Source organism: Chlorocebus sabaeus, chromosome 8, assembly GCF_047675955.1.
Source record: "Chlorocebus sabaeus isolate Y175 chromosome 8, mChlSab1.0.hap1, whole genome shotgun sequence".
NCBI classification, from domain to species: domain Eukaryota; kingdom Metazoa; phylum Chordata; class Mammalia; order Primates; family Cercopithecidae; genus Chlorocebus; species Chlorocebus sabaeus.
In genome coordinates this window covers 64,431,165-64,458,923 of record NC_132911.1, presented here as the reverse complement: position 1 = coordinate 64,458,923, position 27,759 = coordinate 64,431,165, and the positions used below count along the sequence as shown (strand labels likewise).

Genomic DNA, 27,759 nt, shown 5'->3' with positions numbered 1-27,759 from the left:
AAAAATAAGAAAGTCCGCCAAATAAAAAAAAAGTTTCTCTTGTAGTTTTCTAACCTAGCTTCCTTTATTCCTCCTTTTTGGACCCTTCTAGCCATAGCAGCCAAGACTTGTCCAACATATCTCATGGTTTACCCAGGAAGAATGCAATTGGACTGTAGTGTGCATGGGAGTTGGTGTTTGATTCCCAACAGCGTCTCGCAGAGATGGAGCGCACTGGCTGAATTCACCCTCTCTGAAGGCAGTAGGGTTTGATGGCCAGGAGCCCAGATTCTGGAGTGAGACAGACCTCTCAGACCACTCACTGCTCCATCTGTGGTGGTGGACACATCTCAACCTTTGTTTTCTCATCTGAATACAGCATGAGATTATTGAGCCTCTTATGAGAATTAAAGAGAATAATCTGTGGGAAGTGTGTGGCATAATATCCAGTTCATAGTAAGTGTTGCTTCCTTTATTTATGTTGCGTAATAAGCCATTCCAAAGCTTAGTGGCTTAAGACACTGATTTATTATTTCTCATGATTCTGTGGGCCAGGAATTCAGGCAGTACCCTGATGGACATTTTATCTGATCCACATAGTGTCAGCTGCATTCAGCTAGTGGCTAAACTGGGTTGGAAGATCTGAGAGAGCTTTACTCACGTGACTGTGCCTCCATGTTCCTCCACATGTCTTCTCACTCCCTGTGGCTGGCTTAGGTTGACTTTTCTCACAGCATAGTGGTCTCAGGATTTCTTATATGTTGACTGGTTTTTGCGAGCAAAGAGAAATTTTCCAGCCCTCTTAAAGGCTCAGCCCCAAACTGGCATGGTGTCACTCGACGACAGCCAATGGAGATGAAACAAGTCATAAAACCAGTTGTGGTTCCACTTCAAGGGGAAATAGTCGCCCCTGTACATGGGAGGAACAGCACATGCCTACTGAGGGCAGGAATTACGGCAGCCATCTTTGGAGGTGACCACAGCGCTCAAGTTTTTATTTTCCTGTGCTTTGGTTTGCTGTCTTGTCTATCAGGCATAGCAGCACCTTTGACAGCCAACAGCATGCTGTAGGGCAGAGTGAGCTGTGGGAACTAAGGTATAGATGTAGCCTTGAGGCTATTCTAACTTGGCCCCTTCTCTTAAAGTCAACAAGGTCCAATACATTTTCAGTATTGCCATTCTGCCAACAACAGGCACTGACTTAAGCATTCCATCTGCTTTGTATTTTATCTCATGTCATTATTGTTTTGAAACATGTTTTTAAAAAACACTAAAACAAACACAGACATACAATTTCAATATGTTGTTTTCCCTTTTATTAATACCATGGAAAAAAGAAAATTAACTTGATCAAAAGAGTGAACCCACACTGGCTTCTATATGTGAGCTTTTGTTTTTTGTTTTTATTGGAATGCTTTTCTTTTTTTCTTTCTTTTTTCTTATCAGTCTACATCATGCTTTGAGGAATGTGGTTTTTTACCTCCTCCCCTTCCCTTTCTGAGGGTAAAGCAGCACTTATTTATCTTCCAAGGCCCAGCTTCCATGTCACTTCCTTTATGAAGCCCCTATTGACACATCTGCCATGAGGTAAACTTGATCACTCCCCTTTTTTTTGTGGCTCTACTGTGCCTTGAAAGCTTCCACCTTAGTAACCACAATTTTTATTGCACGAATATATTTATCCAGGCTAATCAGGTCACTGTATGGTTGATGGCACAGGGAAACAAATTCCTAAGTGCCTACCGTGTGCTACATGGGGGCACACAAAGCAGCATCGTTGTTCACATCTGGAATATTATTTGCTCACATGCCGCCCACTCAAACTCTACCCATTTCCTTTAGTTTGCCTCAAATGCCATCTTTTCCAAGAAACTTCTCTGAATCATTCACATTAGTATGAAAATCCCATTATCCTTAAATGTAGTGGTACCTGCATTTCTATTTAACATATTTCTTGCATTATCATTATTTACTTGTATTATAGTTATAATTATTTACTTGTATTATAGTTATAATAATTAAAATTATTTACTCCTCCTCCCGCATAGAACTGTGAATTTCTTGAGAGCAGAAGCAGTATTTTATTCTTTTTTTTGTTGTTGTTCTCGCTCAGTGCCTGGTGCCTTGCTCTTTGGGAGTTCATTGTTTAGAGAAGAAGGTCATAAAATACATATTTAAAATATAATCTTAATTTCAGGTTTAGAGATCTATACAGGGCATCATGAAAGCACTAAGAAGAGGTAATTTTAACCTCTGTGGCTTAAACACATAAGGGGTTTTGTTTGGCAGAAGGTGCCCTAGAGCTTTTGGTGACTTAGGAGTCACCAATGTTATTATCTTAAACATTCCTATATCAGCATAAGTCATTTTGGTGCTGAATTGATGTAGGGCCTCAGGCATAACTGGCATGGTCTGAGAGAGGGGAAGAGAGCTGTGGTCCATGTTTCTTAGAGAAGATGGGGATTTTCTATGGATAAGGGCTTTCTCATTCTGCCATGAAGTTGTCAGGGCTCTAGGGCATCTAAGAAATTTGCGAGGTGAAGATAAGGGCGCCCTTGGTACTAGACTGTTTGGTTTCTTTGCAGGCCAGAGAGGTCCTTTTTTTTTTCTTTGAAGAAAAAGATAAAGGCAAACACAGCATTTGAGCAAATAAAAATTACCCTTGAACTTACTTTTACCTGATGGGCTACTATGCCTGCTTTTGATAACACCTAAATCTTTCTTCTAGGAAATGGTGCATGCCACCTCTACTCATATTTAATTGGTTAGAGAAGTTACATGGTCAAGCAGTGAAAGGGCAGCAAATGATAGAGACAATGATGTCATCTCCAATGACTACATGGAGCCCTAGTCGTTTGTTTCTGAAGATAAAAGACCAAGAAGAGGTCAAACAAAAAGGAGGCTTGTAAATGTAACTTTAAGCAGGTGAAATAAAAGATGAATCCGTTGAAAAAGGCAATTTAAAAGCAAGAATTAAATTTTTTTATCAACAAAGTTTGAAACCTTCAGAAATCAAAATATATATAATGAAGAAAATTTTGCTGTCTTTTCTGACAGAAGAAAAACTAGACATAAGGAATTAAACAACCATAGGAAAAAGTGCCTTACTTGAGACGTAAGCCTAGAGAAGTCATATTTTTACTTACCCGAATTGATTTTGGCAGTCACAGATGGTATTTAAGGGAGCAAATGGATCCGCGATGAGCATTTGCATGATTCAGAGTCATTATTCACACCTGGAATGTTATTTGCTCACATACTGCCCACCCATACTCTACCCATTCCTCTAGTTTGCCCCAAATGCCATCTTGTCCAAGAAACTTTTCTAAATCATTCCCATTAGTATGAAAATTCCATCTTCCTTAGATGTAGTGGTACCTGCATTTCTATTTAACAGATTAATATTGCATATTGCCTTGTATTATAGTTATTTACTCCTCTCCTCCCCCCAGAGAACCATGAGTTCCTTGAGAGCAGAGGAAGTCTTTCATTTTTATTTTTGGTTCTCCCACAGTGCCTGGTGCAGAACAGGGCACATGAAGGAACCCAATTCATTGCTGTTGAAGTTTATGAATTACAGTTTGTATAGGAGCCACGTGACAAGCATATGTTAGTTGTACCCTTGAGGTGATCCCAGAGCATAAGGTGCACATGAGAGGAGGTCATATTTATGACTCTAGGGCCTAGACTCACCGATACAATAAGAAAGTTTTGGTAAGGTAGACAAGCAGTGAGGAAAGATAGGAGAGGGCTGTCTAGGTTCCGGACTCTGGGATGCGACCTTAGTACTTCGGTTCCTCTGACATCTAGATTAGTTTGTCCTTTTTAGATATTTCCATTTATATTCTGTTAGTATCAAATGGTAGTTAGTTATATAGGTCTTAGTTTTAATAAATTGTTCTACTAATATGGTTTGGCCTTAGTTATGCAAGCACTAAAAGTGAGCAATATAAAGTTAATTTAAGGGATCAAATATAATATTAGGCTGAAAGCCTATTAAAAATCATAGAGGACTATATGGAGGACTTACATTCATAATACAGAGTATGAATATTTTTAGATTCTCTGATATTGGATTTAGACTTGCTTGTTCTGTTTTGTAAAACAAAGAATTGGCCTATATCTTTGATCTGTGTGTCTAGATTTTTTTTTAGTGACAGACACTTTATAATAACTAGAAATAGAAATTCCATCTTTGGTGGTAATATAGTGCAGGGACCTGAGAAGAGAAGGTCTTAAGGTGCTGTTAATTAGCAAAAATCTGAACCTCATAGTCTCAAAGCAATTAAGGCTATTAATTGAATATTTGGATGCTCAGAGGATTGGCTCATATGTGGCTGTACAGGGAACCCTAGGCTTGCATACAGGAGTTACATTCTACAAATAATCCTGAACAATTCAGAAAGAGCAAATATAGGCCAGTGTATGTTTGTCTAGTAGTCAACTGCATATTTGAATAGTAATACATTGCTGGTTATATGCAAAATTGTCTTTTTACTGTAAAGTAAACACTAACAATTCAATCGTTCAGCCTATCTTTTGTAAATATGGCACACTATTGATTCACAGAAAATTCAGTTTTTACCATGGTGATTGTACCATCCTCTGGTTTGATAAACATCTCTATGATTCACCTGAAACTTTAAACACAGTTGGTGGTCACACAATGGCTACAATGTCACACTTAGGCACATTTGGGGGACAGAGGAGAAAGCCATTGCTGATGAGCTCAGAGTGGCAGTGCTTTTATTATCCAAGTCCTTCATAGCCTTTGTATGGGCTTCCTTAGCTGTGGCATTTGATTAACATGTGAACGTACTTCTAAAAAGAAACTTAAAACAAATAGAAGATTACAAAAAAGTTTTCAAGAAAGGAAAAATAATTGTTCCTTTTAGGAGACCTGCAGTGAAAAGTAGTTAATATTTTCAGTAGTGCTTATTATTTTTAATAGCTTTGGCTTTGGGGGAGGTTTCTGCTTCTGCCAGACCCAGGCTTGCAAAGATGCAAACGAGTGTCCACTAAAGAACACCCAGGATGCAGTGAGTCAAGAATGAATTTAGTTTCTCACACTGGTTCAGTCCTTTGCACAGTTAAGGAAAAGAGAAATTATATGAATGCTTAAAATCCACGCGTTATCCTCCAAGCTAATGTTGGCCAGTAGCTTTCCATCTATTTGTTTAAACTTTCCAGAAAGTGGCAGAATTGAGTGAGTTGAGGGTTCCCCCAACTTCTTTCCATCTCAGTGTACTTTATGGAGCAGTCTGTAATAGCTTTTTTTTTTTTTTTTTTTTTTTTTTTTTTTTTTTTTTTTTTTTTTTTAAGGCTATGAGGTGTCTTTTTAAAAAGTGGAGGTGCTTAGCAGGCAGTAAAGGATATGAGCACAGAACCTAAACATTCCCAAACAGATCATTTCCATCCTTATTTGAGGAATTATGCATTCATAAGGTTGGTGTGATTTAGGAACAGGCCATTCAAACTGCAAATAGTCATCTTCATGAATGACCAGAGCATATAAAAAACAAATTGTACTTAAGGTCCTAACCCGAGTTTATTGTGCACATATATCTTCTAAAAATGTGGAGTTAACTTACTTAGGGGTTACTGACCAGGGCTTCCAAAAGGCGCAGGAACAGAGAGCTGAAGTCACTAGACTGGGAAGCACGTTTAAGAGTAACAACGCCACCTCTTTGGATCAGAAGAGTTCCTGTTTGTTATGCAATGTGTGCACTTCATTATTTACACAATTTCACTAGGTGACTGGGAGCTGTGTACACAGCCAGGTGAGCCTGCAGAAGCGCCCCAGACCTGACACCGAACACCCTCTGTCTACTGCCTTCTGCTAGCTCTGCCTTTGAAATAATACCTTTCTCTGGAGGAAAAAAAAAAAAAAAAAAAAAGGAAATCCCTAAATCATATCTTACTTCTCTAGATTACAACCATTTTCTTTCTTTAAACGTTTTTAGGAATTAACAGAACTTACTTGGAAAAATTTCCATACTCGTTTCCACTATGCTGAACGGACGATTTAAAAAGTAAATACTCAGAAAATACTAAGATTCCGCTGGAGAGCCTCTTTTTATTGTGTTATGGGGTCTCCCAGCCCTCTCCTTTCTCCTACCCATGGCAGCCCATCTCTCTCCTCCAGGACCCCTTCTTTTTGGTATCCTGGAGTACGAATGAAAATAAATAGGTGAGCAGCCTCTGGGCCAGGCCAGGCACACAGGGGTCCCGAGGGCTGACCTTGGGAGACTTGCGGGCTTCTGGAAGGAAGGCGCGGGAGGCAGAGCAGGAGTCTCCGCTGCGAGGAAGCACCAGGGGCGACCCCGGGGGAAGGGCGGACGGGGATGCGTCGACATTTCCTTGACTTGGGACTGGTCGCCCAAGGCCCATTCTAACTGTCGGCTCCCTGGCCCCCGTGGCCAAAGAGAGAAGGGGGCGGATCCTCGCGTGCCAGACACGCCCCGGCCGGGTATAAAATTCGCCAGGCGCTCGCTCCCCAGGCCACCAGGGCTCCCTTGTTCCGCTGGGGCCTTCGGACGCGCTCCCCGCGCAGGTCTCTGGAACACTCGGGCCGAACGCAAGCCCGATTGCACTCACACTGCAGTTCACACCCGCAGGCGCGCTCGCACCCACATTGCCGCTCACGCGCGCTCACACTCCCCCACGCGCGCTCCACTCCCGCTCCAGCCCCGAGCCCCGCGAAGGCGCAGGCACCGCCGCCGAGAGCGCCAAGGGGCCCCGCGGCCTTCCCATGGCGGACCTGAGCTTCATCGAAGATGCGGTCGCCTTCCCCGAGAAGGAAGAGGATGAGGAGGAAGAGGAGGAGGGTGTGGAGTGGGGCTACGAGGAAGGTAAGCGGCCACGAGTCGGGGTGTCCGGGGTCCCGCGGCGTCAGTGTCTCGCCGAGCGCGGGACTGGAGTCCTGCTGCTGCCGCGCGCTCCGAGCACCTCCACGTCCCCTCTTTCCCACGGGGGTCTCCGCCACTTTTCCACTCCCCTGGCGCGTTTCGGGCGGGAGGCGTTCCAGGGAGGCGTGCTCGCCGCCTGCGTTCTCCCGCCGCCTTCGCTGTGGCCCAGGAGCCTTCCGCAGGGCTGGCGTTCGCACCTGCTGCGGTCCGGAGGGCGGGCTAGCCTCCAAGCCATGGCTGTACCTTTTATGTCTTCTGAGTAGTCAAGAAGAGCAGCGGTACATTTTACTTAACACCTGAGGAAGACAGTGTTAGTGTTAAGAATTCTTTTTTGACTTGAAGACTTTGGGGAGAAAGTGTTTCTGCCTCTGGTCTTTTCATGAAGCCTGCTAGCAACGCTCGTCTTTCTAAAGTATGTCCTAAATTTCAGACTGAATCGTTGGGTTTGGCGAGAAGCGGTTGACTCTCTGAAAAACCAGTGTTTCCTAGATTTATTAAAGACCCAGGGCTCCTATTAGAGCCAACCAATAGTGCTGATGTTTACTACATATGTTGAAACCAATATAGAATATATAATTTTAATTATAAAAAATTTGGAAAGAGTATGGGAATATATATGTACATAGATATATACATATGCACACTTTAAAATACTGCACTTGCATTTCTGATAAGGGGCGTCTATTTACTAGCATGAGAGTTAGGGTTTTTGACTGTCATAAAGTATGTTTAAAGTTACAGCTATTTCCCAAATACTGAATGTAATTTTGAGCTAATAAGCAGAAGAAATTGTTCTGGTATTCTTCTTTTCTAATCACTTAAAGATGACCCACATTTCCTAGAGTCATAAATTATTATGTCTTTGTTGACAAATACAAATAGAATATTTTGTTAGTCCGGGATTTTGTATATGGTATTTGATAATATCAGATCATTCAAATAATGAATGCAAAAACACATAGAATTACCATATTTCATCTGTATAGTGATGGTATCATTACTGTCTTCATAATATCAAGGATTCTAAGTGTTTGGTTTTTACATGTTAAATTTTACTGTAACTTATTTTTTAACCTGTTTTTAATGTATTTCATTTTGTTCTTAGGTGTTGAGTGGGGTCTGGTGTTTCCTGATGCTAATGGGGAATACCAGTCTCCTATTAACCTAAACTCAAGAGAGGCTAGGTATGACCCCTCACTGCTGGATGTCCGCCTCTCCCCAAATTATGTGGTCTGCCGAGACTGTGAAGTCACCAATGATGGACATACCATTCAGGTTATCCTGAAGTCAAAATCAGGTATTTTAGAAAATATGTTTGTGTGGTCTTTTAAACTAGAAGTCAGCATGGAGTTATCGAACTGTGATTTAACTTGCACAATTTAAAAAGTACAACTGATGTATCTCTATGTTCAGGATACCTTTATATTATAATATAAAGCATTTTTGGGAATTACCTTCTGAAACAATTTGGAAAGGATAAAAGGGTGAAATTATGATGATTATCAGTCGGTTGTTCTGCTTCTTACGATGTTACTGGAACAACATTGGTTTGATCACCTTACACCTTGTGAAATATGAGGACAGGTACATGCAGGTGCACTGATCTGCATTTTGTCCAACATTGTTGGTTAGCTTAAATCACTTAGATAATCATAATTCTGTTTTGCTACTGTGTGAAACCAAAAATTAGGATTTATTGACATAATGTGGCATTCAAGGTAGACTTCTCAGGTTAATTTTCTCTACTGTATTAATTTGCTGAAAATAGTTTTAACTAATAACAGTAAAAAAACCCTTTAAACTCAGTCAGAGGTTTAAGTGGTAAACAAACCTCTTGCTTTTGTTTATTTATTTAAGTTCCATCCCATGAAACCTCCCCTACCCCTTGCAAACCTATTTGAGATGGATCTGAAATGTTCTGTGGAAAAGGTGTTAGGCAATTACCAAGGAAATCAGTTTTTGGCTTTATTGTAGGAAAGAGGAAATCAGATTTTTTAAAAATGTAGCATTAATAGCATGCATTTCATAGTGAATAATAACTATCTTTTTCTTTTGGGAAAAATTAAAGTATGTTGAAATATTAGGATGTACTTGATAAATAGAGACTGTGCTCAAACATTAATTCCAAGTTGATAAAGTTGATGCCTCAAACCATAAAATCTTTAGGTTTGTTATTAATCAAGGCAGCTGTTGATTTCCAACTATGGATTTATTTTATTCATTGTAAACGTTTCTAAGCTTTAATTTAGAATCCATGAGATAGTCATAGATTCATGTCTTCTCCCTTGCTGTTATGAGTTTAGTCAGCATGTGAGCATTGCCAAAAAGAGTTTCTGGGCTTTATATGTACTTAGAGTCAGTTTAAGATGTAAATTTCAACTTGAATTACAATTTTTTTGTGGGTGTGCTTTTAGCTTTGATGGGACATTACGTAGTTTTTTGAAAGGATATTGTAAAATTATTGAATGCTGGCTGTTCTGGCATATAAAAAGCAATTTAAAGAAGTACATATGTGTGGATATGTTGAGATGCTTTGAACTTCTGGAAATGAATGTTTATGTATCTACAAAACAAAAATACATTTCATGTCAGGTGCCATGATGAATATTGGTTGCATATAAATGGATAAGACAGTTCTTGAGGATTCGTAGCGTAGTGAAAACCCAGTTCTTTAAAGTGTTAGTGTACACATGATGTAGCAAGTGTTACAAAGGGTTGTGGGAGCAGAGAGGAATGACTAAACACATATACCCCACTGCATCTGTATGTGACTAGTCTTGCTCTGAGATCAAATTCACTTCAGCAAGTTGAATTTACCATTTTCTTCTGCTACCTTCTCAAACACTCACAATTTTCTTTAATCTTCTGCCTCACTCTAAAACAGAGACTGTGGACCAACATCTGGGCCCTCTCACCATGAAGTGTGTTTCTTCCTCACTTAGCATTTTGTGCTTTTCTCTTCCTCCTTTCACCCTTGCCCGCTGAAGAAGAACTGTCTGCATTTCTGTCTAGGCCTTATTTGGACACTCATGATCCAGAGCCCATTTTCCTGCCTCCCTGGAGACCTTCCTCCCTCAGATTCCCCTTCTCCTCTCTGTCATGATAATAATTTCCTCCTTATTGTTCCTTCCGTTCCAATATTTCTGCAAACTCAAGAAAAGTAACCAAAATACCATGTCTTGAGTAGTTGTTTTTTCCCCCAGGATATTTAAGCTCCTCAGAGGAATCGTTTGTAAGCTCTAAATACCCTGTCATTCACTTATTTAAATAATATTTTATCTTTATTGAGATAGAATATAAACAAAATAGTTGAATAGGCCGGGTGTGATGGCTCACACATGTAATCCCAGCACTTTAGGAGGCTGAGGTGGGCAGATCACTGGAGGTCAGGAGTTCGACACCACCCTGACCAACATGGTGAAACCCCACCTCTACTAAAAATACAAAAAAGAATAAAAAAATAAAAAATAATTTAAAAAGGCTGCTTGCGGGGCTGAGGCAAGAGAATCGCTTGAACCTGGAAAGCAGAGGTTGCAGTGAGCCGAGATTGGGCCACTGCACTCCAGCCTGGGTGACAAAAGCAAAACTGTGTCTCAAAAAAAAAAAAAAAAAAAGTTGAATAGTACTCTTTCTGCCTGTGGTTATACCCTACTCTTCCCCACCTATGGTTGCTGTTCCCTAGTGACAACTACTTTGAAACTTTCTAGCTGTTTCTTTTGTGGTTACCTCCAAGAATGTAAGAATATAATAATGCTGTTATGCTTTGATATGTAAACTATATGTGAACTCTCTACTATGGAAGATGAGGCCAACTTTCTTTCTTTCTTTCTTTCTTTCTTTCTTTCTTTCTTTCTTTCTTTCTTTCTTTCTTTCTTTCTGTCTTTCTGTCTTTCTGTCTTTCGTCTTTCTGTCTTTCTTGTCTTTCTTGTCTTTCTTTCTTTCTTGTCTTTCTTTCTCTCTGAGACAGAGTCTCACTGTCTCACCCAGGCCGGAGTGCAACTGTGCAATCTTGACTCACTGCAGTCTCTGCCTCCTGGATTCAATTGTTTCTCTTGCCTCAGCCTCGTAAGTAGCTGGGATTACAGGCACCTGCCACCACACCCAGCTAATTTTTTTTTGTATTTTTAGTAGAGACAGGGTTTCACCATGTTGGTCAGGGTGGTCTCGAACTTCTGACCTCAGGTGATCCACCCACCTCGGCCTCCCAGAATGCTGGGATTACAGGTGTGAGCCACAGCGCCTGGACGAGGCCAGTTTTCTTATTGCCCTCTTTCTTATGATTTCACTGTTTCATTATCACAGTGCACTTAAATTAATTTTAAAAATCTGTTTAGATTTAAAGGGTACAAGTACAGTTTTGTTTCTTGGATATATTGCATAGTGGTGGAGTCTGGGCTTTTAGTGTAACTGTCACCCAAATAGTGTACAGTAATTTCTCATGCCTCATTCCCCTGGAGTCTACTTAAATTCATTTTCATTTAAATTAATACTCAGTATTTTTATTATTACAACTGCAACTGTTGTTTCCAGCTGGGATTATATTTTGTCTCACGTATTAAACAATGTTTTGTATTTTCCTGGAGTTAATGCATTTTTGTTAATTGAATTTTGTATCTGTCAGTAATTAATTTCCAAACTCTCAGACATATGACAGATCTTCTCTTAGGACATTCGCCTGCATCAGGTTGTCTTCCCTCCCTTGATCCTCCTCATCCTTTCTTTTTCCCTGTGGAGGTTGCTTTTCCTTTCTGCTCTCCAGGCCTCTCTTACAGCCTCTTCCTGCAGCTCCTTGGACCTCACGCCTGGGAAGTCCCCTCATTTGTCTCCTGTGTTAGATCGGATGTTTCCTGGATGCCGTGGAAGTCCCCTCGTTTGTCTTCTGTATTAGATTGAATGTTTCCGGGATGCGTGCCATCCTCTTTTTTGAGTTGCTCCCTCATCTCAGGGAATTTCTTGGTTTATTTGCTTCTACAGTTCATGTTCCGGGAACTTCCTGTGAAAAGGGGCAAGTGAGGGCTACATGCTTGGATGCCTAAGTGTCTATAAGTGTCTTTATTATACTTCGCACTTGATTGGAGTTAGCATGGAGTAGCAGTCTGGGTTAGAAGTATTCTTGATGTCGTTTGATGTTTGACATCATGATTACATTGCTTCCAGCTGCCAGCGTTGCGGTTGAAAGATCTAGCGCCATTCTGCTTCTCAATCCCCTCTGTGTGTCTTTTCTCTTTTTTCCTTTCTGGAACCTTTTACAGTGTTTTCTTTACTGCTGTTGTTTTGAAGTGTTACAACCATGTGCCTTGGTGGGATTGTTTCTGCACTATATGCTGGGCACTTGGTAGGATTTTTCAGTCAAGATAATTGTGTCTTTTATTTACCAGAAATTTTCTTGTATTTCTCATATTATTTCATTGATAAATTTTGTATTTTCATTTTTTCCCCCTTCTTTTGGTAACTCCCACTTTCTTCTTTCCGTTCTCTTCTACTTTCTAGTAGATTTCTACAATTTTTAATCGTTTAGTCTTTTGATTGAACTTTTACTTTCTGCTTTCTTGTTTTTAATTTCAAAACATTGAACTTATGCTGCAATTAAAAACCTTTTTTTTTTTTAAAAATACAACATCCAGTATTTATTTCATGAATTTATGATCTTTCTTCATTCTTTGCTATATTGCTTCTTTTCTATCCCTGCCTGTCTCTGTTTACTCTGGGTTTCTTTTTCTATTTATATTGGTATCCCTCTTTTATTTCGGAGGTTCTCCTCAAATGCCAGTGATCTTTGGCTCTTTGTTCATACTTAAGAATGAGTCTAGGAAGCAGATCAGAAGCTCTGTGCACCTGGGCAGGGGTTGAGGGCTGTTGGGCTTCACAGTACCATGATCAAGAAAGGACCTGGCCATGTTGTTGGAAGAGTCTTTGTAGCTTATATCAGTTTAACTGGAATATGCTTGTTTCCTGTTTGTGTTTTTGTTTTGGGGTTGGGAATGGCTTAAGTTGGCCACCAGCTTTCTGGTTGTTGGCACAGATAGGAGACTATCACCATTTAGCAAGTCCACATTTCCTTCATCTTCTGCCAGGGATCTCATCATCATGCCTGACCATGCATGATGAGGTTTAACCGCTCCTTTTAAAAACTTTAAATCGGTTTTTCTGTTTTCAGTTTCCTACTCTGCACTGCCACATTCAGAAGTATCTCTACTGCTCCCAGCTCCTGAGTCCTTTCTGATGTCTTAGTCTGTTTGGCTACTATACTAAAATACTGTGGAGTTATGGGTAGTTTATAAATAATAGAAATTTATTTCTCCTGGTTCTGGAGACTGAGAAGTCCAAGATCAAGGTGCTGACAGATTTGGTGTCTGGTGAGGGCTCTTCCTCTGCTCTGTACATGGTGCTTCGGTGCTATGTCCTCACATGGTGTGAGGCAGAAGGGTCAAAGAGGCTCCCTGGAGCCCTTTTATAAGAGCCTCATCCCATTCTTAGAGCAGAGCCCTCATCCCATTTACCCGATCACCTCCTGGACATCTTAGATTGTTGCATTGGGGATTCAATTTCAACATGGATTTTGGAGGGGGATGCAGGCATTCAAACCATAGCTTCTGGGTTCTGTGGTAGGAATTGCATGCCTCTTGTGGCCTTCTTCCTGTAGTTACTTAGCTTTTAGCTTTCTCTGTTTCGCTGAATCACTCACTACCTTTCAGTCTGCTTTCCAGCATCACCCTCTACTGCCACCCAATTTTCTGGGCATTCCTCTTTTGCTGTTGTTCTCCAGTCTTGTTGATGTTGCTCTGGCAAGTTGTGCCCTTTCCATTTAGTGAGAATTAAGGAGGGAGGGCGGATCAATGTTTGAGTGCAATCTTCCTTGTCTAACTGGAGGTACCCCCTGCAAATACAGCATGCTGTCTTCTTAAATTAAAAAAAAAAAAAATCCACACAAGAAGCACAGTTCGTTTTAGAAATTAAAGCTGACTTCACACCACCACTGTGCTAAAACCTCAGCCCTCTCTGAGGCTGTCTTTGACGTGGGTTATTTTTTTTTTTTTGCTCTGTTTATATTAACAAATCATAAAGAATTGCCAAAACGGTTTAAAACAGTTGTATAATTTAAATGCTTAGACTTATTAAACTAAAACGATTAACATAATCGTCATGATATTGTTCTTGTATATATAATCCCATCTGGAGTTACTGCCTTAATATAAATTTAAGGCTTTTCAGGGGCATGAACCCCTGCCCCCATCCCTCTCTGCTGGAACTTCTCAAACCAAGGTCACTGATGAACTCATCATCCCCTAAATCCAATGGGTATTTTTTATTCTTACAGGACTTTAACTTTGCTGCATTGGAAATGGAAATTTTGGAAGTTCTCTCTCCTGTTGGTCTCTGGGCCACACAATTGCCTGACACTTCTTCCTAATTTTGACTGCCTTTTTTCTGCTGGTGTTTCATGTTCCGCTGTGCTTCAGTAACAGGGTTTCTTAAGGCTTTCTCCTGAACCGTCTTCTCTTGCATGTAGCCCATGAGCAGTGCATCTGCATAGACTGTGTGCTGCTTTGTTCGTCTTCTGTTTCTGCATAAGACAGCAAAGGAGCTTAGAAAAGGGGTTGCAGTGACAGGCTCTCGGAGTGGCATGGGCCAGTGCAGCCTCCCATCTCAGACTCCCTGGCAAGTGGGTGGGCAGCTTGAATAGCTCAGGGAAGGAAATCCGTTTCTCACAAGAAAACCCATTTTGCTTTTGAGCAATTCCAAAATTCAGAAAGTTCTATTATCTCTGCCATTGTTTGTCTTTTAGGTCTCTGGACCTATTTAGAACAAATATAATTATACTTCCACATTGACGTCCTTTCAAATACTACAGTGATAACATGCAGTTGCCATTTTTCTTTTCAGACATTCTTAGTTCTTTCAGCTGTTGCTCACATGACAGTCTTTCATTCCTCAATACTTATTTTATTGATACTTTACTACGGGAGTTATAGACTCAGTTGTCTTTTAGACCCAGGCATATATAATACTATACATGAGAGCAACCAGGAGAGCAAGAGATTGTAAATAGCTACTGACCCTCTGCTTCATCTGCAGTGTCAGCAGACAAGACAGTAGGGGCTGGTGGGGACTGCAGGAACTGGCAAGCTGCAGAAAGCAGGCCTAGTTTGCCAGATGTTTAATGTGTCAGGAGAAGCTGGAGATGTGCACTTGTGAACTCAACGTACATGTTCATTGGTTTCATCTGGCCTGCAGAGTGCGGTTGGTAATCTTTGTTTCATCTTTTGCAAACAGTTACATGCTTTGGATAAGGTAAGTATAAATCAGATCCAAAGCCTGCCCTCAAGGAGGATACAGTGGTAGGTCATAGAATATATTATAGCTATACATGGAGAGATTATTTTTGGTGGAAATTTTTAGGGAAGGATTTGTGGAGGAAAGAGCATTTGAAATAATCCTTGAAGTATGAATAGCATTTGTATATGGGGAGCCTGGGGTGTGTGGGAAGAAGGGACAGCTTGCAAAAAGGACACAGATATCGGAAGTTCTAGAGGTTGTACGAGGAAAGGCTAATTCTTCAGTACGTCTGGAAGAGAAGATTTTGTTCATGACAAAAGGGGTTAACAGGAAGTAGAATAGAGAGGGTATTTTGGAGCAAATTCATGAGGGACCCTGCACAGAGAAGAGTAGAACCTTTCTTTTTTTTTTGTAGGATAAAGTCATAATTAGAACACTGCTTTAAGAAAATCAAGCTGGCAGCACTTAATGAGATGGGATCTGGGAGACAGTGTGAGCCAGTTTGAAGGTTAGTACAAAAGACTCAACCAAAACCACAGGCATTGCAGTGTCAGTGGAAAAGGAGGGGAAGACACAGGAGTGATCTCTGCAATGCAATCTACAGAATGTCATGGGTTAGTTATGTGGAGCAGGGGAGTGGAGGAGATCAGTGGAGAGAGATGGCTGGGATGGAGTCCCCCAGTTTCAGATCCTGTCACTATTCTTCTACCTCTACTCTGGGTAAGTTTCAAGGTAGCAGAGTCCCTCCCTCCTAACACGGAGTCGAAGCAAGCATCACATTCCAGGGTGATCTGACCAGACTATTGGTTCTGATATCTCCTGGAGTATGGAGAATTTTATTAAGGCTGCCACATGTATCATTTAGCTTCTCAGCAGGACAAATGGGTCACTCTCAGGAATCTTAACATTTAAGGTACACAGGCAAATTAAAATTAAACATCTTTGCAGTGGTATAAAGAGGATTGTAAGCATAAAAATTAATTACAGATTTCAGCCAGGCACGGTAGCTCACACCTGTAATCCCAGCACTTTGGGAGGCTGAGGCGGGCAGATCACGAGGTCAGAAGATAGAGACTATCCTGGCTAACATGGTGAAACCCCGTCTCTATAAAAATACAAAAAATTAGCCGAGCGTGGTGTCAGGCGCCTATAGTCCCAGCTACTGGGGAGGCTGAGGCAGAAGAATGGCGTGAACCCGGGAGGCGGAGCCTGGAGTGAGCCGAGATCGCGCCACTGCACTCCAGCCTGGGCGACAGAGTGAGACTCTGTCTCAAAAAATAAATAAATAAATAAAAATAAAAATAAAAACACATAAATAAATAAAAAATAAAATAATAATAATAATAATTACAGATTTCTAGCCTGAGTGGTTTGATACTTAAGTAGTGAGAAAATGTGTGAGACTGCCCACACCACTTGTGCAGTAGTGTCACTCCAGCTGACTATAAGCAATGTCTTAAGGGTAATGACATTTTTAATGGACCATCATTATAGGAGAAATTACTAATCAAGATAGGTCATTTGTGCCCTTCACTGTTACTTATTATAGAAACTTTAATTAGAATATTTTACTTCTGGGTCTCTTATAATTCTCAATACTAATTTTAGGATAGATGGTGATGATTATTAATCCTACTTCCCCCCCCCAAACATGACAACTTTTTACAGTGTTTCTTAGCAACCTTGCTGATTTAAAGATGAAATTGTCAAAAATATCTTAAAAATTATTTTCACTGAAGAAGAGGCTCCGTATTTTTTGTTTATATGAAATGTCAGGGCTGACTTTCTTTTTCCTTCTTTCTTTTCTTTTCTCTTTTCTTTTTTTTTGACAGGGTCTCATTCTGGTGCCCAGGCTGGAGTACAATCATAGCTCACTGCAGCCTCCAAGTCCCTGGCTCAAGCAATCTGCCCATCTCAGCCTTTCTGGTAGCTGGGACTACAGGCCTGACACCATGCCCAGATAATTTTTAAATTTTTGGTAGAGGCAGGGGTCTTGCTATGTTACCCAGGTTGGTCATGAACTCCTGGATTCAAGTGATCCTCTCGCGTTGGTTTCCCTTAGAACTGGGATTACAGGTGTGAGCTACTGTACCTGGCTGGATTAATTACTGTATTTATTATTGGATAACTTTGGTGCATTTGAATTACCTGGTTAGTTGGTGTCATCTGCATCACTTTGCATGTGCTTCACTTTGCCCGGCCTGCTCTCCGTGCTATTGTTATGATCTTTACCCTTAAGAGCTGAAGATATTTAATAGAGCTATAGGTTAACAGCCAAGGACAGTTTAAAAATATTGAAAAATTTTTGCTTTTAAGGCCTCAAATGTTAAAAAAGAGCTAAATAATACTATTTTGGGGAAGTTTTAGAGATAAAATTGTAATTTCTTAAAAGTTACTCTGAGGTTATAAAGTCTCTAAACCCATTACGAATGAACCCTTTGGGGCTGGGCATGGTGACTCATGCCTGTAATCCCAGCACTTTGGGATGCCAAGGCAGGTGGCTCACTTGAGGTCAGGAGTTCAAGACCAGTCTGGCCAACATGGTGAAACCCTGTCTCTACTAAAAATACAAAAATTAGCCAGGCATGGTGGTACACACCTGTAATCTCTGCTACTAGGGAGACTGAAGCAGGAGAATCACTTGAACCTGGGAGGCAGAGGTTGCAGTGAGCTGAGATCACACCATTGCACTCCAGCCTGGATGACAGAGCAAGACTCCATCTCAAAAATAAATAAATAAATAACAAATAAACAAATAAATAAATAAATAAGAATGAATCCTTTGGATCCTTCGGGTGGTGTACCAGGGACCCACTGGTGTGGGGCTTCCTCTGTGCTGGAGGTGTGGCTCTGCAGGCTCCATCTCCCGGCCTCACCATCTGTGACTGGACATGATAGCAGCTTTCTAACTGGTTAGGCTTACTGTTTGTTATTCTGTCATCTGCAGATACTGCACGAATAATACTTCAAATTGCGAATATGACCATGTTAGTCTCCTGATTAAAAGCCCTCGATGGTTCCGGACAGGAGAAACCCCCGCTCCTAAGCATAGGCTGTACGTCTCCTCCTCATGCCCGCCTTGACTGCTACTAACTTTTGATTTTATTCTCCTAGAACACACTTAAACTGCTTCATGTCTCAGAATATTTCTTAGGCTCTTTGCTCTACTCTGCATGCACTTTTCACCTGTTAGCTTATTCAAGACTCAGCTGAACTGGTATCTTCTTGGGAACATCTTCCCTGACTTTATGATTCATGCTTGTTACTGGCTTATCCCTTGCTGGATGCTCTCCTGCTACTCTTTCCTGCTCTTAATATGTTCTATTTAGACTATTCAGTTTACTCTTTTAACCACTCAGACTGCCCAGTCAACACCAAGCCTGGATCTTCTTCGCTTTGTACACTCAGTGGTCAGCACAGGGCCAGGAGTCGAGTTGATCTCAAAACTTAGCGTTGAAGTCAAATGAAAAGAGAAAGAATAAGGCTTGAGCACTAGCCTCTGAATTATCTGGTAAATTGGTTTTCAGCAAAGGATTGTAGAAGCTTAGATAGATTTAGATAAATGTATATACATCACATCTTTATAGGGTTTTCAAATCTTACAGAAACTTTCTCAGGGAGCTCTTGTTTATGTCTTATAAATGGAATTGCCAAGCATATTAAAGAGCATTAAAGAAAATGGAGGCTGTGGCAATGGCATCAGTTTATTTTATATTCTTTTCACGAGTTCCTTTTCTAAAAAAATTCAGCATGTCATCAGTAGGAGTTTCATGTTTTTTCATTGTAACTTTATTGAACCAGCTGACATCATAACTAATAAACCTGCCATGTAGTGACCCAATATCACTCAGCAAAATTATTAAATTTGATCAAAATTTGATTTGGATAAATCTAGAAAAAGGCTACCCCTTCTGAGATCATTTTTTTCTTTATTTAAAAAAATGTAAGCAGTAAAAAAGAAGAATAATGCTGAAAGAGGATGTTACCAGACAAGTCTTTAGATGAAGAACCAGATGGTTAAAACAGAGCTGCTATTTATTTTTAGTCCATAAACACAATCATTCTTGGGGGATGAACAGGTAATGCTTTACCTGGCACCTCATAATACCCTGAATTCAGAGTTTTGTCATTTTTTATGGCATTGTGTGGCTATGTGACTTTAATATGGTTTAACTTTGGATTATTCATCTGCAGCAACAGTGAAAAGTACCCAGAGCCTGGTTCCTGGCTGATAGCCACCTCTTTGTCACCTCTCCCTGGAGAACCACGCTGGGGCAGAACACTTGCCTTCTCAGTATATTCCCTTTCATACCATAGAATATAACTACTTTATTGTCATTGTATTGAGTATCATGACATGATAGTTAATAAACCTGCGATGTAATAACCAGATAGGACTCAGAAAAAATACGATCTTGAAAAATATATGAATTTACACTTCAGCATGATAGAATGTAAGATCTACAAGGCCAGGGAAATTTGTCTGTTTTGTCAAAATCAATGTATTGTAAATACTTAATACAGTACCTGGTACAATGTAGTAGATGATCAAAAAAATACCTGTTGGAAGGATGAGTAAACTTCTCTGGATTTTGAAGTTCTCCCTATCAAAACGTGGGTCTATGCAGTTTGAATTTCCACAGTGTTTCACTTAAACTGTCTCCAAGTTTAAGTGAAAGGCTTCATTGCTGTTAAGGAAGTTTTGAGCATTGGTCATGCAGGGAGTGTATTTTTGAAGCGTGGATCTCTTTATGGTCCCCTGAAATCACTGTCAAGACTAGCTACAAGCTGTATCATTCATTTCCATATGACAGTACTAGTAGACTGCTGTTTACTAGTAGAGCTAGTAAACTGCTCTGTAACAGAACAGTTTTAGAAATACCATGTGCCTTTGTGTGTGTGTGTGTGTGTGTGTTCTGAGTGTACGTGATAAAGGGGTTTTGGGGAAGGAGTTTTAAAAATCCTCTTTCCCATTTCACATGTGCTTCATTTCATGACGCTCCTCTTTCTTCTTCCTTAGCCATGTGGAGCTGAGCCTTTTCTAGGACAGTTTTATCACTTTGTTTTAGAAGTGGTGTTATAGAGCTCACCCGCTGAGGCCTTGGGCCCCACTGTTGCTGGGGATGGCGAGGGGTGTATTTTCTCGTTCTCTTTTTCCTTTTTGGTGTGGGAGGTGGGGTACACAGTGGGTAGACTCCTAGTCTCAGTCCTGGTTTTTCTTAAGACCAAATTTGGACAGCCAAGAGAAAGGAATGAGTTGTGAGGCTATTTAGAAAACATTTCATACATTCTTAAATCCACAGAATGGATGTTTATTGGAGAGGAAGGTGAAGTGAGCTTGCACTGTGGTTCTGAGTATCTACAAACCTTTCTGATCCATGTATTACAAGTTTTTAGATTATTCTGGGAAATAGGATGAAGTGCAGTTCTCCAAGGAGCAACTTCAGTTTATAAATCTAGGCTTAGATAAGTCATTGTTTTTTAGTTCATGCTCACAGATACTGACATGTAGGTTTCCCTATCCCTGCCTCACCCCTGGAATGTAGGTCAGAAGATTCGAGTTCCAGGTCCTGTCCTGGAGCCTGCCAGGAGGCTGACTGTGGCAGGTCACACTTAGCCCCTCTCATCCCACTTTTCTGCCCTGTCTGTGGGGTTGATGATAACACTATCCCCTTGGATTTGTTGTGTGACGTAAGTCAGACCAAGCATGAGGACAAACACTAAAATCTAAAATCATGCATGACGGTGTCATCCTAAAGGCCGTAAATCTCACTTCCCTTCCCCTTGATGTGAAGTGTATCCACTCAAAAAATTAAAGTTATCTCTTGCTCTGGATGTTGCTTGTCTTTGTTGTTTGAGCTGTTAGAAAGCTTGGGAGCAGATTTGTGGGGCACCTTTATCAAGGACTCCATGACCTCCATTGTGTCTGATAGCCTCATTTCTCCATCTATTTTCAGCCTCTTTCTTTGCTTCCCCTTGTTCTTTTTCCTAATTTATGCTATCTGACTGTATTTTATGTACCTTGACATAAGCAGCCTTAAATCCTTTTTGGAACAAGTCTTTAGATGAAGAACCAACCAAACAAGTAAATATTGTTGCACCAATTTGCTTTCTTCTTTGAGTTTTAGGATAAGGATGAATGACAGAACTCTTCCTCAAAAGAGGTGTGGAATCTGTTATGTCCTCCTCAAAGGCAACCCAAATGTGAAGGATGATCTGTTTCAAAAAGTCTACTTCTAGGAAAGGGAAGGTGTTGAATTTTGTTCACTAAATAACCTAAAATTCTTAGCTGATACTATTCAGAATTGGGAGTTGCTAGAGGAAAAATGCCCTGAGTTAAACAACTTTTATTTGTATTGAAACTGACCATTTGTTTGTAGGAAACTTTATTTCAAGTTTGTATGTATGCTGTCAGGGAATTTTTAACTAAAGAATTTTATTGTTTTGAGACAGGTTCTCATGCAAATGTATTTTTCATTATCCTTTAGTGTGCCCATGTTGGGGACAAAGGTCTTGATCATATCCAACAATGAGTAAAAGAGACATGATCTTGTGGGACTGATGTTAATATTTTGAGTATTGTTAATATTTTATTGCAGTTTTATTTTGTGTCATTTGTGGTAATGAATGTCCATCAGCTATTGAAGTGCAATTTCATTATTGATTGACTTAATGCTAATCAATCCTCTTCATGGATAGTTTTGTTAGTCCACACCACAATTCTCTAAATTGGAAGCCTCCTAGTGCAAGTGGATGATCTGCAAATGTGGTTTAATTTATTTAGACGTCTACAGAATATTATTGGTCAGTCTGAGAGTTAAACCATATTTTTTGTCTCTTGATCAGTGCTAAGCTTAAATCTCTAAGAGAGGAATTTGCTTTCCTTGTCTACTTCTAGACTGAAAACACATAGGAAATTAAAATATACATATCATTATGAGTTTTTCAGAGGTTTCGAACTTCTGCTATGTCTGAATGGCCAGAACAAGAATTTCAGCCAAGCCTAGATTGTTTAAATTCACCTCACAGTTGTGGTAAATTTCTCATTTTGACTTTGTGAATTTAATCTGTAGAACCCATGAGAGCATTTTGGTGAAAAAAAAAAAGTCTCTAATGTTTATAATGCTGAGGTAAATGTGTGATGTAATTCAGTAACATATATTTTCTTTTTCAGTTCTTTCGGGAGGACCATTGCCTCAAGGGCATGAATTTGAACTGTATGAAGTGAGATTTCACTGGGGAAGAGAAAACCAGCGTGGTTCTGAGCACACGGTTAATTTCAAAGCTTTTCCCATGGAGGTAAGAGTAACAAATCATCTTGTAAAAATCTTGTTTTCTGAATAAAGTATTCAGCGATTTACTGAAAATGATTTAGTTTAAAAGTAGATGCATAGCTCTTGAATTTTATCAGTTTATACTAAAATTTTAAAAATGCTTAATGCAACAGAAGCCTAGGGCAGCACATGAAGCTTCCTTCCCATCTGCTCTTGTGGCTTGGCATGTGCCATGAGCATGTGGCCAGAAAGGCAATCTACAGTATTAAATTTGACCCTAGTGTTACTATTCTTGTAAAAATTCTGCCTCTGCAAATTCAGTAGGTCACTTTTGTGGATGCTATGAATGGGTGACGAGCTGAAGACAAACAACCATTGGAGAAACTGCAACAGTAATGAAAAGTCTAGGTTAGCTAGTTTAAAATTGGTGGGTTGGTTTTATTCACCCCAAGCCACTGGGGGAGGGAGGGAGAAAGAGAGATTTTTCGAGAGTGATTCTTCTGTCCAAAGAATTCTTTCCCGACTTACATTCTTAGTTAACTCCTGCTCTTTCTTTGATAGCCAGTTGAAATCTTATGTCTTCTGTGGAACTTTTCTCTAGTTTCTTCTCTAGGCAGAATTGCTCTGTCTCTCTGTGCTCCCTGTATGCTTGATAGGGCACTGCCACGGCGCTGGCCCCATGGGTTGTACCATTTAGTCTTCTTAGCGTCTTTCTCGCTGCCTGTGAGCTCCTGAGGAACGGAGCTCCCTCTCGCCCCCCTTTTACTCCCATCATTTGCCCACTGCCAGGCACAGTGGAGACAGACAGTCCACACTGGTGAAAGTGAGAGGATGTTGGATTCAGTCCAGGTCTTGATGATATGTCTAGAAGGAACCTCAGTTTACCCCAGAAAATAGCCCTTTAGTGTCATGTAAGAGTATGTTTTGGGGGCCGCTGGTCTTCCAGTCTTTTCTCTGACATTCCCAACTGTGTATGTGCTTAATATTAAATATAAAATTGCTCATGACCGGATACGATATCCAGTACCACTTCAGAGGCTGGAAATCATGGCTGCATAATTTTATGTCAGTGATACATGTATGTTAGAAGATGCTGTTGAAGTGTTTCACAGCATTACTTTAATTATAATAAAAAAAATCTCTGGAAGCTCAGGATATGTCTTTCATTATTAATAAAAGATGTGAACTTTAGATGTGAAACGTTCCATGTTTTAAGACTGGAGAGAGAAAACCCAAACCAGCATATTGAAGTGTGGAGGAGGTGTGCAGTGGTGCGGACAGTAAGGAGAAGCACTTTCTCAAAGGCCTGGATGGGGAAGGCCCTCAGAGCTTACCTGTCTAGGAGCTGTTTGCTCAGTACCTATAGATATCCTCTCCTTTCTACTGCCTGCGACACTTCTGTGTCACCTCTGGCTCCTGTCCCATCCTCAACCAACCTGACAAGGAAAAATTCACACCAGAATGCATCAAAAAGGAAACAAGACACAAAACAATCCAAGACAGTTAACTCCACTGGGTTGTGTGTCACAAAGTGAGGGGCAAGACCACCTTGGACTGTCAAGGTCTTTGCCCTGCCTCCTTTGGGTTTCAAAGGCCATTTCTTCATTTCATCTCAGCCCTCAAAGACAGACTCTGGTAACAAAAGTTCTGGGGAAAGGTGGCTGTAAATGGAGAGGCAAGAACTTCTGGTTGAGAATTCCATAGCTCTGCTCATGACATGAAGAACTTGAAAGCTGTGGGAAGCGTAATTAGCAAGCTGCGCTCTTTGCTCTGTACTCAGATAGCATTTCTGGACCGAATATCCAGACTGGTTCGGTTACTTGGTGGCGTTTCAACAGCTCCGGTCCATTAAGCACAGGTAATGGTTTGTTTTGAATGAAGATTAAATCCTGGTAGTGAGGCTTTGTTTCTGCAGAAATATTTGTATTTCTGTATTTAATATCCTAAATACTTTTGTATTTGTATTTAGGATAATGGAATTGCTGACTATGATTTTTCCAAAATACGTGGCGAATAATATTTATGTTCTCTTTTAATCCCAGATGATCCCTGATCCAATTCCAGAGAAAATACTTGTATCAGTCATCCGGTGTTCACTTAATGCTCTATCCTGTTGAGTGTGTAAATGCTATGGTTACGCAGAACTAGGAGGAGATCTCTGCAAGCCAGGATTGTTTATTGATTTCTTTTTGTGGAGACTGTGAAAACTGAGGTGGATTCTGAGGAGGAGAGTGCTCTTGTGTTATGGTAAAAGAGAGGAGAGAGGGTTTCCATGTGGAAGAATGTCCTGGGAGTAGGGACGAGTTGGCTCATACAGAGTTAGGTGTGAGTTGGCTTATACAGGGGACTACAGGTCCCCTGGTTCTGAACTGCCACCAAGGGCCACCTCAAGCACAGGGACGTGGCCAACCGCGCAGTGTAGAGTAAGACCAGGTACGCTTTTGGGAATGTGTTTTTTTTTTCCGTGTGTGTGTGTGTGTGTGTGTGTGTGTGTGTTAAAGGTCACTTTCCATATTTTACTTACATTTTAAGACTGACTTTTTTTTTTCCCCCCTCAAAATCACATATCCACGCACCTTTTTCTTTTTTGTTGATTTTATTGAAAATTAAATGGCTGGCTTATTAAACAGACAGACACTGTAAGCAAATACTCTGTCTGTTACATGGAACACACAGGAATGACCTTTTTTTTTTGAGAGGGAGTCTTGCCCTGTCACCCAGGCTAGAGTGCAATGGCACAGTCTCGGCTCACTGCAACCTCCGCCTCCCAGTTTCAGGTGATTCTGTGCCTCAGCCTCCATGGTAGCTGGGATAATAGGTGCATGCCACCACGCATTATCTACTAGTAGAGACGGGGTTTCACCATATTGACCAGGCTGGTCTCGAACTCCTGACCTCAGGTGATCCGCCCATCTGAGCCTCCCAAAGTGTTGGGATTACTGGCGTGAGCCACCTCGCCTGGCCAGGAACAGCTTTTAATAGAAATCCATCGAGTTATCTTCCCTCACCTTTTAGAAATTATAAATATAATAACAGCCCTAAAGAGATTTTTGATACTCCCAGTAGTCAGCACTGACACGGTTTCAAAAATTAACAGAGTTTGGGACTTTAAACGGTTTAAACTGCAGCTCTACACTAAACAAGATGTATTTGTGTTTTTCCTTCTTGATACCTGTAGGTTTCAGAAACACGTATCTTTCCACAGCCATCTGACACTGCTTATCATGCTCTCATCTGGTAAATCTGAATTCTATTGTGAATACTCCAGGTTATACTTAAATGACAGTGCCTTATAACAAGAGAACGATATAATCATGCTGCATTTTTCCTCCTGTTACCTGAAAGGGTCTCACTATGTTGCCCAGGGTACATTTGAGCTGATCTCAAGGGACCCTCCTGCCCCAGCTTCCTGAGTAGCTGGGACTATCGGTGTGTGCCACTGCACCCAGCACCAGCTGGAATCCTTTTCCATAATGTGTGGGTGTTTTGCATTGTGATATTCAGTCAAGACATTAATGTGAGTAGAAGATTATTGATTTAAGACAAGTTTGAGTTCAACTAAAATTAATTCTTGTGTGTTTGTTCTGGCGGCTGTGGAAGCTCCTTATTTTCTTTGAACCTTGTTGGATGTCTTAGCTTGTGAAGTCCAACTTTAATGCTATATGATTTTTTTTTTTTGCCATTTTGCTAACACACTAGTTAGCAAAATGCATTCACTCTGTGCATTCACCATTCCACTGGAACTGTTTATTCCCTTCACATTAACTTCTGTTACAGATTTAAGGCTCCTGGGTATTTAGGCTCACAGGTTCACATTCTATGTTCAGGCTGTATATTCTATGTGTGTCATTTATCTGTGGACACTACCATCTTTGCTGCTTCAAAGTAGCCTAACTCTGTGGTCTGTGTAATTTTTGGTAAATTATAGTGAATTTTTATACATGAATAGCTACTCTCATAATTCCAGGGAAGAGAGCTTCTCAGGCATTTAGATTTTTCTGGATCAATACAATTTACAAAAAAATGGGGCTGGGTGTGGTGGTTCACACCTGTAATCCCAGCACTTTGGGAGTCTGAGGCGGGCAGATCACGAGGTCGGGAGATCGAGACCATTAACATAGTGGAACCCCGTCTCTACTAAAAATGCAAAAAATTAGCCAGGCGTGGTGGTGGGCGCCTGTAGTCCCAGCTACTTGGGAGGCTGAGGCAGGAGAATGGCGTGAACCCAGGAGGTGGAGCTTGCAGTGAGCTGAGATCGCACCACTGCACTCCAGCCTGGGTGAAAGTGATGGGGAGACCCACAGTGTGTCAAGTTTTAATTTTTCCAGTTAAGAATGTTACTGTCTGCTGTCCTCATCATTTTATAATGAGAGGATCTTTAATAGCCAAATGTAGGAAGGATGTGATCTCAAAATAAGTCATGGACCCATACATTGAATAGATTTAGGTTTTTAAAAATGTACATTATTTCAATTTTTCTTGCATCACTACAGATGAATGATAATTTTGTCAGGGATAGGCACTGATCCTGCCCACAGACTAGCAAGAGATCATGTATGGTGAGCCTGACTTTCTTGCCTTTCAGGCCTAAAAGCCTATGATTGAAGAGTGAATTGCCAAGAAGGAGGTCTAGCCATATTGTATGCTGGACCCTTATCTTTCTTTATATTGTATTTAAAGAGCAGCTGCTGCTCTGTGTACTCTGAAAGGACTTAGTGACGATTGTGCCACATACTAGCTATTGATGGAAAGTTGGGTGCATTAGGTAAATAGAAAAATAATTCATTGTACAGAGCAGGATGCTTTAATTGTGAAGAGTCCAGGCCTTGGTTGTAAAATAGGCCAACAAAAATATTCTGAAGACTTTATCTCATAATATAGCGCTAATCCTTAAACTACATTTGGCCCCTGTACCAGGTCACCAGATATCACACATTTCTTCTTCTCTTTCCAGGCAGCACATGGTAGTGTCTAGTATTTAGTGTTCTCTTAGTAAAAGTGAATGGTCTTTAAGATTGCTGCTCCCCAAGTCATTTGCATGCTTGCCTCACAGAAGGATTTATTTTTATTCATGTATTTTGGTATTCTAAGGAGATCCCAGGAAGAGTTTGCCTGGTTAATAGTGAGATTATGACCTTTCAAGTTATTTTACTTTCAGGAACATCTCAAATAGAGCTTCATGTTTGTTGAACCTTTTCTAAAATAGGGATTTCCATTGATTTTCCAAGGAAATGTAATGGGATGACTTTAGTTTGAGAGTGAACATTCTGAAGATTAGATACAAGATATATCACTAAAGAAATACAGATTTAAAAGGAACT

At 40.6% G+C, this 27,759-nt stretch overlaps 1 protein-coding gene and 1 pseudogene across 2 annotated transcripts in view; one reads left to right on the top strand and one right to left on the bottom strand.

Annotated features, from left to right (window-relative positions):
* LOC103237691 (phosducin-like protein 3) overlaps window positions 1-6,732 on the bottom strand; it is a 107,840-nt pseudogene extending 101,108 nt beyond the window's left edge.
* Window positions 6,000-27,759, top strand: part of CA8 (carbonic anhydrase 8) — a 98,472-nt gene continuing 76,712 nt past the window's right edge. The window contains exons 1-3 of one of the 2 annotated variants that reach the window (XM_038000470.2): window positions 6,000-6,830; window positions 7,993-8,184; window positions 22,339-22,463. In XM_038000470.2, coding sequence (XP_037856398.2) covers window positions 6,731-6,830; window positions 7,993-8,184; window positions 22,339-22,463 — 417 coding nt within the window. In that variant the 5' untranslated portion in view covers window positions 6,000-6,730. The remainder of the gene's footprint in view (window positions 6,831-7,992; window positions 8,185-22,338; window positions 22,464-27,759) is intronic. The other variant, XM_008000716.3, reaches the window with a different exon arrangement.